The 14,236-nt window shown below is 37.2% G+C and overlaps 1 protein-coding gene across 1 annotated transcript in view; it reads left to right on the top strand.

Annotated features, from left to right (window-relative positions):
* LOC121317843 (serine/threonine-protein kinase WNK1-like) overlaps positions 1 to 14,236 on the top strand; it is a 174,047-nt gene that overhangs the window by 100,417 nt on the left and 59,394 nt on the right. Inside the window, exons 6-7 of the mRNA XM_041253944.1 lie at positions 8,614 to 8,702; positions 12,798 to 13,021. Coding sequence (XP_041109878.1) covers positions 8,614 to 8,702; positions 12,798 to 13,021 — 313 coding nt within the window. The remainder of the gene's footprint in view (positions 1 to 8,613; positions 8,703 to 12,797; positions 13,022 to 14,236) is intronic.

Raw genomic sequence — 14,236 nt, 5'->3', positions numbered from 1 at the left:
TGTAAACACAAGAGTGGTATGGGAATGCATATTAAAAAAAAAAAGAAAAAAAAAGGCTGAACAATGGTAAATGCCAGTATAACCATGGAAAAAGCTATATTTACTGCTGTTTACATTTACAACTGTAAACTTTTGTAAGGGATTCTAAATGCAAATATTTGCTAGAGTATTGTATGTCCAAGATTCTTATTTTCAAGGCTGTTTAGAATAAATGCATTCAGGAGCACGTTTTAAGAACAGTGCATTAGCCGAATTGTTTTTAACTTGGTTATAGTGTCAGTTTCTTAGAATGTCACGGTACACTAATTCTGACTGTTGCCGGACATCCTTTTCCAGATTGTTTTTTAAACCAGTGCTGGATCACAAGTTAGTCACAGTTATTTACCATGCTCTCCTGCTCAGTCAGCTGATTGCATGGAAGGGAGCTCCCATTGCCTGCCTGTTCTCATAACAGACCTTATGCCAAGGATAGCAAAGTGCAGTTAGAGTTCAACTTGAGAGCTAGGGTCTTTTCTGTTTTTCTTCTGATCACTTATCTGGCGCACTGGCAACATAGCAGTTCTTTGTTTAGGCACTGCCTCAATGGCAACTCGCATGTCCTCCAAGGGGCAAGCATGCAGTATTTATATTTTATATATGTGTTTAGAGAACCGCTTATCTGATTATGATGAATCTTAGTAGACATTCCTTACCTTGAAAGCCATAGAATCTGGGGATTTATGAAGGTCCCAGTAAATACACACAAATTGTTTCACCTAATTACTACTGCTATTGCGATCTGTTTATAATGTTGATAATAAAAATAAACAATTAAAGGTAAAACTTGTAGCTGTGAATATTCCTTTAAAAAAGGATGCAGTCCTTTCATACAGCATTTAAATGCTTGCTTGAAGACGGTTTCCACCCATTGTTGGAGCAAGTTACTGTTTAAGTTGAATTCGGTACAGTCAAGCTACTATTTTACATTGGTGTCTGTTTTACAAAATTCCAAGTGTAGTCTTCAGTGTATTCTAATTTATCAGAAAGCAGGTGTGGATGACAGTCCAGTTTGTTTACAGTCTTAAATGTAGGTTGTAGCTGTAAGTGACTAAGGCAGCGAGCAAAGTCCTGTGACGTCAGTCGGTTGCAGCTTCAAAATCTTTTTTCTACTGATCAATTATTTCAGTGCTGCGGATATGTATAGATGTCTAGGAAAGATCACCTCATTGAAAACGGCAGACAGCTCTAGTAGAGTAGGAAAGAGAACTCCACTCTAAACAGCAGACCAGTAAAATAATCTTGTGTATCATTCTGTAAAGTTGCCTAGTACTGAAATAATAAAAAAAAAAAAAATGGGACACAACACGCAAGTCCTGTATAAGTTTTGAAATGTATGCTAACAGGCATACATATTAGTTTAATTTAGATTCAGAATGATTTCAGGCAAAACTACAGAGAGCACAGCATAACATCTTTTGTGAATTTGATACAGCACCAGCATGCCTGCAACACATTAGAATGAAAATATATGGGACACTTGATTTGGAATGAATGTAGAATATTCTCCTTTATAATTTCTTTACTGGGGGGATTTCAGTGTTGTAAGATTAAACACGAGTTTGGGGTTGACCGCTGCCATTGTTTGGTTTAGTGGTAACAATACTATGAGCTTTGACTGCCTCTAATCTTTTGTGAAAGTTATACACATCCAACACCCTAGCAGACTGTTAGATCCCACTAATGTACTTTACAGTGGTCTCCCACATGTTCAGATAATGTGGGACCAAAACACCTAATCCTACTTCATCCCTCCCTCCTTTGCAGCACCACATCGATAGTCCTAGAATTCGATTAAGTTTGCAAGCACGACCATGCAAATCACAGCAAGTTGTTTGTTAGCCCAGAACCTGAAGGTTTTAAAGGTTAAAGGCGAGTTGAAAAGTCACATGCAGTGAGGAAGGCAGTTTAGTTAAGATACTCCAGTAAATGCAGATGCTCAATATTGGAGCAACAGAACACAGATCCATGCAGCATGATTGCAAAGACCATACAATAGAAAGGTGAATGTAAAAAAGAAATTATAGTGACATTGGAAGCTACTTACTCTTTAAGCAATGTATTCTCACGTATGATTGCTCAACAAACACACACACACACACACACGCACAAAACTGACACGCACCTTTTGCATTAATACTTTGAAAACATGTAATCACCGCTCCAGATAAGGTTTCGGTTCATTGAGTAATTTACTCTCCAATTTAGACTCTATATGAGTATAATGTATTTTGGGTGAATAAAATGCATCATTACCTTGAAGTCATGAGTACTTTCAATATATACTGTACTTATGGCTTACCTTATTTTCTGCTAAAAAAAATCAGTTTTTTTTGCAGCAATTTAGTCCTGCCTTAATAATCTTAATAATATTAGTTGCTAATCTTGATGTAGTTAGCCACTGCCTTCCCGAGTCTCATCCCACTTGTAGTGGCTGTTAGTTTCTTTATCTACTGTAAATCTTCCTTTCTCAGTCTGTTATGCTCTCCCTTTCCAAGTTGACAATCATGCTAAAAATTTAATAACAAAAACAAAAAATATTTTAAAAACTGTATCAATACTTCACAAATGCAAATAAAGAAATTATAACATTTGTATTCCTTATAAAGCGCATTGATATAGCAATATAAGACATCTCCCCTCTCTTCAAGCACAGAATATTGTATTTATCGTATAGATTTATCGTCCAAAAGAATGTGTTTGAAAAACAGGTCAATTTGGTAGGTTAGGTTGAGGGGGGACTAAAGCCACTTTCACACTGGCGCTCCTACCCGGGTCACAATCGTAGTGTGAAACCACGTACCAGGGTCGTACCTGGGTTGGCAGTGACCCACCTCAGGATGTTGGGTTGACATGCTTTGACCTGGGTCGAGTGAGGCAAAATGCATGATTGAGCATTTTTGTGTAGCCTTATTTCTGTGAATTTGAGGCCCACCATGAGTCAGATTGCAGCAGGGATGAAGAAACATTTTCTTTAGTCAACATTTTGGCTGACCATTCTATCCAGAGAAGCTTGGAAGGAAGCTGCTTCCGGGGCATTACGTACACCCATTGTGTACTTGCTTCTATCACCCAGGCCAGCCCTGCTTCTTCAAAAAGCACCTTGAAATCGTGTAGACGACTCACATGCCAGTCTGAAAGGGGCTTAAAGACTAAGTAGCGGTGTTCCAAAAAAATATATTGTTACATATCCTCATGTGTTGTTACAACTGTTTAAATAATGTACCTGTAATTTCTTTTCATTTGTGAACATCCAACAACTTTTTACACTTATAAATTTAAAGTTGGTTTCAAAGCTCCTTTTAAAATATCCGCTCTAGTGCACTGATAGTGTAAGGATTATTGCCGACGTTGTCAAACAGGTAACACGGCAGTAATGATCCATGATGTGGTACGGTATAGAAAAACCAGAGCATGTTATGTTTCTTTTTTAGTTTAATCGCCCTTCTGCAGTGATTGAGAACAGATCTCAAACCCCAGTGCACTAGAGTGGAAATTCTAAAAAGAGATTTGAAAAAGACTTTAAAGTTATACATTTCAAAAGTTGTCAGGATATTAACAATGAAAAGAGAAATGACGGGTATGTTATTTAAACAGTTGTAGCAACACATAGGGTCATATAACGCTATATTTTTGGAACCCTGCTATTTATTCTTTAAGACCGTGCCAAGAAATCTCCAAGAATCAAGAATCCAGTTGCTTATTCACCGGTCACAAACCCGTATTGTGTTTTTTGTTTTTGTTGTTTAAAACCCAGACATATTGGTCAAGTGTTTCTGGCAATTCCCAGGCAGGCTGCAATTAACTGTCCCGGCATTTCTATGATCCATTCTTTAGCTACCACTTGCAGTATGTTCAAAATTGAGGTGCCGGGAACGAAAGAAGTACAAGAAACTTGATGACATGCAAACTCAAGCTGTGTGTAGCAAAATTGTTGTGTATTCTTTACACATTAAGTTTAAATATCATATGCAAGTCGTATTTTTTCAATGCATAAAACACCCAGTACACAGCTTATCTAGAGCGCTGAATGTAATACAGTTTAACATACAGAATGGGTCCTGTAGAACTCCCTTATCCTTTAAACTACCATTCTAAGACATTTAGTTTTGCAAGTATTGTCTCGAAGCATGGCATTTGTTTTAATTAACACTAGTTAGTACTATACTGCTAATGGATGGATTTTTTCTTCACATGAGCTAAAAGTAGAATTCACAGTGAAACTCTTTAAATTAAAATAAACAAATACACAAATGTTTCCACAGGTGGTCAATTGGACATCTAGACTTATGATTTGACTAGATTCTTCTGAACATTCCTGAAACAGCTAAAATCCATGAGGATGCACTGAAACACACCCATGCGCTATGATATAGTACAGGCACTGATCATCTTAACAGTGATTCAGCAAGAACATGAATCGGAGTTTTACTGGAGAAGATCTTGCAGTCCTAGTTTGCCAGCTGGATAGAGGGGTAGTCAGCCGTTGCTAATGCACAAGTTATTTTAAGTGGCTGTTTGTTCTCTGGGACTGATCTTAATCCCTACTCCTGGCCTTTTTAAAGTAATTTAAATGATTGGGAGGAATTAAATCACACAAAGAAAAAAAAGTGTAATCATGAAAAATAACCTACATTGATACAAACATGTACAGTCTAGAAATGACTACCTCTCACGAGAATTCAACTCTTCTTAAAAAGATCAAAACTGGACACCATGTGGCCAGATAGAGGCACACTGTTACAGTAGTAAAACGGCACTGAAAAGGTTAAAATAATTGTAATATTGCAATACCTGGCAGGTGGTTATTATTTTAGTAGTTCTTCAGATAGCAATCTCAGAGCTGCATACTTAGTCTCCACAACGCATCCTTTTAGTCCCCTGCTTTAAAAAGGGCTATTTTAATAAGCTGTTTCTTGGCAGGGAGTAGTTTAGAGGACATGCTAATGTATAGTCATGTGATGTAATTGCTAGGAGGAGCTGGAGCTAGCACACCTGCCACTTAGAAAATTGTCCTCTCACTTGTGGAGTCCTGGAGGTTTTTCTGAAGTTTGAGGCAACTTGGAAACAATGGTCTCTGCTAGGCTAGCTGTGAGATTCTGTTCAACTCTGCATTAAGGAGCGGGCCTTTTTCTGTTCTTGGGCATGCTGTACATTTCTCCAATGGATTTTGGAATGAAAGACATCTACCCTTTGTTTGTAATCGTCAATTCACAGTGCTGTTGCTGTTGTAAGGCTGACAAGAATGACTTCCCCAAGGAGGTGGGTGGCATAGTGTAATCACACTTTCTTTTTGTACTGTAGCTTTGTCATCTGTATTTCTAGGTGCCAAATATAAAGATATGGCCAAAAGTTTTGCATTGCCAACAATTTTAGAATTACACATTTAAACTATATGAACACAATTTAGATATTTTATTTAAAATCATTTAATCAAATAAACTACAAATGAATATTGCAAGTGTCTACTGGAAACCCTAATAGTACAGTAATTTCATGTTTTAGATTTTGAAATGGCAGTTTTTTTTTTAAGTATATTTTGTTAGTTGCCTTTCTTAAATCAGGTGTGAAATCCAATTACCCTTATAAAGTTTACCATGGTGTTTTTTGCAGTTATCCCAAGCTTGCCATAGTTTACCCTGGTTTGCCATGTTTATTAATATGCTTTACCATATCTCGCTATTCTTTACCATGCTTACTGATACTTTGCTATGCTTTTTTACACTTTGCTATGTTTTTATTATGGGAAACTTTTATAAGGGTATGACTGCTTGAGTATACACTGTAGCAAATTAAGTTGCTTACTGTATTATTCTTAATGTAAATTAATGCTGTTTGCCTACCTTTTAATAGATACCCTTTTCGTGGTGCCTGGAATGTATATTTTTTTTATGTTAAGAAAGACCATCTATGTAAAATAGTCTTAATTTGCTCTATCTGGGTATTATTGAGCAGTTTCTTGTCAGCTTCCTATAACCTCCTACTGCTGAAAATTGTAGAGCAATGACATAAGTACTGACCTCTGATTTTTATTGTCCAGACCATGGGTAATCTTATTAATCGTCATTAGTAAAAAAATTTTTTTTTTTTAAATACCCAATTCAGATACAATTTTCATACCTTATGGTTTGAGTTTAGAAAAATCACTCTTCACAAAGAAAAATAAAGTATCCTTGGGGAGGGGGAGGGGGAGGGGGAGCACACAGTATTTAAGCAATATGTGTGTGGGTATTTGTTTTCCAAGATGACCGTTATTCATAGTATTAATATTTGGCATTCTGTTTTGACTGGTGCATATCTCAGTATTGCTCTTACTGAGCTCACCTGTAACTCAACCCCATTGAGGCCCTACCACGTCTCCCACTTAAGTTACTGTGAGTATTAGCAGATTACAGATGTATTGAATGTAACAGTACTATTTTTTGTGTTATTTCTAAGGTTTTTATATTTTAATTGACTTTTGTTTGCTACAATAAACAGTGGCGAAACACAATGTTTGGGTCTGCTAACACAGAAACATATAAGAACACAGTAGTTATATAATTGTATGGTTTTGGCAGGGAAATAAGTCATGTAGAAACAAGTCAGCAAAAAAGGCAGACTAATGAAAAAGTTTTTGATGACCAAAAACCAAGGGAAGAACCAAGTTTGCCCTGGGTAAGGGCATCTGCTAAGAAATAAATACTAAATTAAATAAATCAATAAATAAGTAATAAAATGTGCTCCGGACCTTCACCTTGCAGTAACTAAGAATTTTGGACCTTCACATAAAATACTTGACTATGCCTGGTCCAGACTATAGCAGATTGCATTTTCTTCTTCCTTAATTGATATTCCAGTCTTGCTTTAATTCAGTCTATCTCATATCGCATCACAGAAAACACTCACGTTATTACTCACTTTGATTAGGGCAGTGGCTCTCAAACTTTTTTGTTTGCAGACCAGCTGAATTTTGGTTTTATCTCGGCGGACCACACAATAAACAGTGTAGCTGACATAAAAAAAAAAAAAAAAAATCACTATAATGCTAAGAATAACCATAGGCTTCTCACTTTTGTTTTAGTGAGATGGGTGGGTGTGTTTCTGTGAGCAAAGTTACTTTTAAATTGGAGTTTTAAAAAACGGTTCTAGTTTACGTGTCATTAACACAAATTTACCGAGGGGAGGGAAAAACTGATTGTTTATGATTAAATGGATAATTACAGTAGAAATTCATTTATGTTAATTAATAATCTGAATTGACAGTACATCCGTGATGTACCAACACAGTCGCAGCTACGAATCTCCAGCTATAATCTTTATTTATAAAACAGAATGTTTGGATTCTGCACTCTGATTGGCTGTTGAGGATTTTTTCACGTTCAAAATAGTACAGTGCACTGCGGAATTTATTTTTGTCGAAGCAGTTCAGTTAATAAATTATCAGTGCACAACATATTAAACTTGCAATAAATATACACATCGTTATGAGAGATCTTTTAAAGTTTAAAAAAATGAGTGACAATCCTTTCGTCACATTTGATCTTTTCTGAGGCATGACCATAGACACGTGGCTAGAATTACAAGAAACAAAACCTGAGGCTTCATTTATTTTAATTAAATAGAATAAATGGAAACATTAAAAACATCCAGTTTAAAGTTTACAACAAATAGAACTTTGTTTGTGGGGCTATTTTTTCTCCAAAGCAGAAGGATATGTAATACAATTTGTTTTTTTTTGGAAAAATTGTTTTTTTTTATTTTTCTTTGCTTTTTTCACTGTATCCATTTTATAAGCAGGATAACTCTCCAGGGCTTGTGCGTTGTTTCATTAACGTACAGCTTTGTTTGTTGAAGGCACTCAAGTTCACTTTGTGCCTCTAACCCAGCTACAGCTGTATGTTAATGCAACACAACACACACCCTGTCACTTTGGGCTCAGTGGTGCAGAAAACAACATTGCCATAAAGTCCCTTAAAGACCTTGGTACAGACTTCTTGTTGAAACATTAGCACAAATTGCTATTATGAAGTGTGTGTGAAGTTAATGGATAAATGTTAATTTTGCATTCTAGCTCAGGGTGTTTTTTTTTTTATTTTTATGTGGACTGTCAAACAGTGTAGAGTATAAATAAGTGTTGGGGTGCATTTGAAAAAAACCCTGGAAATGCAGCAGAGTTGAGGCCCAGTGTTGAGGAGTATAGAATACTGAACGTGGCATATTCTGCAAAGAATTGGCAGTTTCTTCCACATCCCATCGTGGCCGAGAGAGTGCGCTCACTCAAGCAGGGAGCTTAACCACCCCTCCCTTTTGCTCATTAACAACCTGAGACTGCTTACTCTCCATCTTAGCCCAGTGGAATGTGTCACATTCATTACCAGCCATAAATGTTTCCAAACTGCTAAAGTATTCCTGTAATATCTCAAGTTCATGCCCTTGCACTCCAGTATGGGCAGCTCCGGCTCTCTCTAGCTCTGACTAAATATAGTCCTGACCTGGAATTTTCCATTAGGCGCACTGGGAGGGCTGGAAGCCTTGACCCATGATGATTTTATTTCTTTACTCCTTCTTTTTTTGACTTTTTTTTCTTTATCATAGGGAGTAAAGCCCGGCAGCTTTGACAAGGTAGCGATACCTGAAGTGAAAGAGATCATTGAAGGATGCATTCGCCAAAACAAAGACGAAAGGTGATTCTTTTTATTATTATTATTATTATTATTATTATTATTATTATTATTATTATTCATTATTATTAGTTTATTTATCAGATGCCTTTTTCCAAGGCAACTTACAGAGACTAGGGTGTGTGAACTATGCATCTCTATAATCTCCTCTTCTGCAGGCACTAGTAATAGCACTGTTGCTTTGAGTATATGGTGAGTCATGCTAGAATGGTGTGAATGTATGGCCCACTGTAGTGCTGCATGAGCCTATTTATTTGGATCAAGCTCTCCACAGGTGATTGGGCTTATTTACCATTCCAAGTGACACAACTAAAGAAACAGCTGCTTAGGTCTGTGTGGATTTATGTTATCCGCAGTCTAAGAAATGCAGCAGTCATCCCAAATCAAAGCAACACTTGTTTCACTTTGAATTGTAAATTTAGCCCAATTCACACCATTCACCCTTTCCTGATTGTCAGTACCTAATTTCGGTGGAGAGCTCAATCCGAGTAATTGGTTTGTGCAGCACTAGCCCACAGGAAGAGCAGCATTGATCTTTGCGCTTCCACAGGGTAATAGAAAATTATATAATTCACATTATTGCATTTCAGCGACTCCTACTAGCCAGGCACCCAATGAATACAAGCCCTAGTAAAAACAGCGTTGCTTGGAGTCATGCCAGCACCAATTTGCCAGATCAAAGGGAGCGCTGCATTGGTCTTTGCACTCTCAATTAGTTAAGGAGGAAAACTGGATGACCCCTAGTGGTCTGACTACCCAACAAGTCCAGGTGGTCCTACTGACCAGTGTGTCGGCTGCCCTGGTGAGACGACAGTCAGAATTGTCCGTTTTTAAAATTGGGTTGAAAAATTATCAATTTTTTTTTTTTTTTAAACAAAAAGACAGGTTGTGTGTCTTCTTGATAAGTTTCTAATGGAAAGGTGCAGCATTGAACTGAGCCATTCTACCCATGGATATGAATATACAGTAGCGCTTGATAAGGACCTTGGTGTTTTCCCACACACTCGGCTCTGTATAATAGATATGAAGTCCACAAACAGATATTGCTAATGTAAATACGATTGACTCAATACTTCAAAACGGTAGGTTGTGTGGTCACAGCTGATAACATATCGTCTCCTGCTTGGTTTCTATCCAAGGTGAAGACAGGCTGGTGTCTAAGCATAAACCAACACTTCCTAGTGATCTGCCACTTTGGGTCAACTTTACTTGGTTCTTTTCTGGCAATACACTGCTGGCGCATACTAATAAAAAGACACTTGTGCTGATCTAGCCTAGATACAGTATATATGTGAACCTGAAGACCTGAAGAGCAGCTCCTGAACTCATAGACCAAGCACCTTAACACAGGGTTATTGAGTAAATATCTGAGTCATTGCAATCCGAACCAGAAAAGCTACACGCTCTCCAGGGGAGTTCAATCCAGGCTTACTTCACTTCAGATTTGAAAGCCTTGTGTTGTTTGTGGCACTGCCTAGTCAGTCACATTTTTCCAGCTGTAATAATTATTCATGAACTCATTTCCTTCAAAACTTCAGACACAGCAGTGGTTTTAAGATTACATGGGTTAATAGTGGTGCTTGCTCTAAAAGAAGTGGTTTCAAATTATTTTGTGACTCATCCAGGCAGGCAAAAGCTTTGTTTTAAATTGTGCCTAATGGCTGCAGAAAAACAATGGCAGCATACACTGAAATAGACATTGTTTGTGAATATTATTTTTAAATCATCTCCATCAGTTTTAATGCAATATGTCTATAAAACCGTACAATACTATATATAAAGTAACTAAATAATATAAAGGCGAACTTCACTATAACAAACCCTTCTTACAACAAACCCTCATTTTTAATGATCCCAATAGCAAGAACAGATTTCTTCAATGGAAATTAGTTGTATAGAACGATCACATTACAGGATCGACCTGGATATAACGATCTCAGTACTGACTGACACTGAACTTTCTCCAGTGTGAATGTACTTTTCTCTCAGTGAAAACAAAGACCATGGCTGGCTAATTCAAAGATAACCTATTGTAGTGCGAATCATGCATGACGTATGCAATCGTTGCCTACCCGTCCTCTTATCACAAACTGCAACCAGGGAGGAGCCAACTGCAGCCAGGCAAAGTGCATGAAGATGACGAGTAAGAGATTGTCTTTGTCTCTGAAAACAAAATTTCAAGTCAGATCACAACCATGAAAAAAATAAATTTCTGAAGCCACAGTCTGCAAAGAACTCGGCTTAGCAAAGAGCACTGTTGCAACTATGGGAGCCAACAGAGGAAAAATCAAGTCTGCTAAATCATTCTCGTCTCAGGTGACATTTTGCATCCTCTTAAGGCATCGAGGCAAATGGATGGCTAGATCGGTTTAAACAGCGGCATGATTTAAAAGGTAAAAGACTGGAGTTTACGTGGAGGTGACTAGCACATGGCTGACGGATGTATTTCCATCTCTTGTCCAGAACTGCAATCCTAGAGACATTTATAATGTTGACAAAATTGGACTTTATCAGCTCATAAATCTGGCCAATGCTGACCATGACTGAGCTGGCGCTAACGGACAATTAGGGTATTGTACAGGCACAACAAAAAAGCCTGGAGGAACTGAGAAATCCGGACTGAATGGGTTAGGTAGTTCGGCAATCAAAATGTAATCTCAACGCCGTAAAGTGCTGCTTTTCAGACAATTTCCCTACGCATCCGAAAGTCAACAACCTGAAAACAGTTGATCTGCACTTTCTCCCACCTAATGCAACACACGTACTACAGCCCATGGGCAAGGGGGGTTATTCAGTGCTTCATTTCCTGGTACAGGAAGTTTCTACTAGTGCATGGACAGCAGTAAAAAAAAGCTAGGTGGACATTATGCAAGCCATGCACTTCACACACAGAGCATGGGAGCAGGTGTCAGAAACATGTTTTATGTACTGCTTTAAACATTCTGGATGGTGTGCAGAAAATAGTGGTCAGGAGAAGGAGATGCCGTCTGTTAGAGAGGAATGTGATACACTGGGAATTTTAAAAACAAAATTAGAGGAAATTGAATTTGAAGAAGCACCTACACAAGCAGCTATGAGCGATGAGGACATTATTGAATCACTGACATTGAGTCAGGGAGTGAATAAGGATATTTCTGGTGACGTGGAAGGCACAGAACCAGTTATCCCTTCACTGGATGAGTTCAGAAAGGCAGTTGCTACTTAGCGTCACACAGTCATCACCTGGAACTGAGGATCTTTTTGGACTGGTTAACAAGGTTGAAACAGCATGCATTGAAAAAAGCATGAAAAAGCTGAAGCAATCTATGCTGGATATTTTTTTTCAAATAAGACATGCAAGTACTGTATTCCACATGTAAGTGTAAATATTTCTTTACAGCTTTCTTTTAAACATAGCCTACTGTTTAACTGTTGCTCAATGTGAAGTAATCTCAATAAGTGCTTGTATATTTATGATTATTCAAAGACATTATTCTGATGCAGCAAATTGCCAAACCATATTATAGTGAACACCCTGCTATAACAAACATTTCTCCAGGTCCCTAGTTATAGAGAAGTTATTCTGATTTCTGATTTATTCAGATTTGTAATTTTGATCAATACGTTGAAATACAATTTGAACTCACTATACACAGTACATAGCACAATAATAATTAGATATCTATTTCATGTCAGTGTTTTTATAATAATGAATCTACATGTTCATACCCCTGGGCATTCTTTTAAATCCTTAAATCTGGATTTCTGAATTGAGGTGGTTCTGAATAAAACCACATCTGTTATTTCAGTCCTGATTATTCTGAACATGTAGATGGTATATAAATGATAAATGTATGCTTTTACAAAGTTAGATTTAAAAAAAAACAAAAACTATAGGGTTTACTCCAGTTTAAAAAAATAAACATTTTTGAGGTACAACTGTACAATTTTGGAAAATTAACATGATTTTTTTTTTCTAGGAGTTAATTAAAGAATGGAGGAAACACTTTAAAATATGGCCCTATATATCTTGTATTTCAAGGGAAGAATATATTAAAGGGGAGTGCGTATTTAGCAGGAGTTGTGAGCCTGTCTGGGTTTCCTTTTCCCTCTTGTTAGGTACGCCATCAAGGACCTGCTGAACCACGCCTTCTTCCAGGAGGAGACCGGCGTGCGTGTGGAGCTGGCAGAGGAGGACGACGGGGAGAAGATCGCCATCAAGCTCTGGCTTCGGATAGAGGACATCAAGAAGCTAAAGGGGAAGTACAAGGACAACGAAGCCATCGAGTTCTCCTTCGACCTGGATAGAGATGTGCCTGAGGATGTTGCACAGGAGATGGTAGGTGTAGCGTTACACAGGTTTTATAATGAAGATCTTACAAGCAGCTGCCATTTAAAAAAAATAAATAAATACATACCGTAAAAATCATTTTATAAGCCGCACTTGCGTAAAAGTTGCTCCCTCCTTTTTGAGAGTTCAATTTTAGGAAAACACATTTTTTGTGTTTTTAAAATATTTTTTTTTACATGCTCAAAATGCGAAAATAACCCTTGTGTGCAGCATTTTATTCCAGTAATCATTTACGCTATTTTTAGTTAAACTGCTAGAAAGTATTCAGTTTTTCAAAATTTAAAAGTAATAATTAACAGAACATAATAGATCAGGTTATACATCCCACATCACATCTGTATTAACCTACCTGTATTTTATTTTAGCTTATCTAGTACTCAAACAAGTTAAAAAAGATACCATCATTGCTTTACTGAACAGTTCTTTCCAAAACCATACTTAGGTAATAGTTCTCGCTGCTTTGGCTTTTACAAATTCATTGTATTAATTCAAATTTAAAAGAAAAACTAAACAGTGCACCATTTAATAACTAGTAAACAGAACATTTTAGTGTTGCATACGGTGTGGTACAGTTGCATTACATTTCTGGCTATACAAGTACATTCATTTTGTTTTGTTAATCAGAGCCATAATCATACACATACTTTACAAGTATACCACTGTGTTGCACTGACATGTAGAATAAGTTACAGTGTGTATTAAAGTCATTCCAAGTGCTCCATTCAAACACAATGTTTTTTACATTGGACCATAAACACTTTCCTCCTATCAGCTCATTTTTCTTTCCGCATTTTAAGTTTGTCTTTGTTTCGTCTCCAGTCACATGCTGCTTTTTCAGCATTGCAATTTAACATGTATTTTTGCAAATCCAACAATGCACAATTTCAAATCTGTTGAGTAGCAATTTCTTTTTTTTCCTTACTGTCCTACTTTATTCAGCCTCAAAGTCACCTGCATTATTATAGCATTGCAGTTACAACGAACAGAAGACTTGAAAAGTTTATCACTCGGCTTTCTAACAAGTAGCTGTTTGCTTCGGATCCAAGGGTCGGGTTCAGTTTGAATGTTGACAGATGCCTTGGGAGGGTGGGAATAAGGAAATTCACAGAGACTGACAGCTATTGTGTGAACACTAAGTGAAGCAGTTTAGCTTTGACGTTTGAGACATCAGTCAAGAGTCTAAAAGCTTGCGTTTAACATTCAGAAT

Source organism: Polyodon spathula, chromosome 7 (assembly GCF_017654505.1).
Source record: "Polyodon spathula isolate WHYD16114869_AA chromosome 7, ASM1765450v1, whole genome shotgun sequence".
In the NCBI taxonomy this organism is placed as follows: Eukaryota; Metazoa; Chordata; class Actinopteri; order Acipenseriformes; family Polyodontidae; genus Polyodon; species Polyodon spathula.
This window is presented reverse-complemented; position numbering and strand designations above follow the sequence as displayed.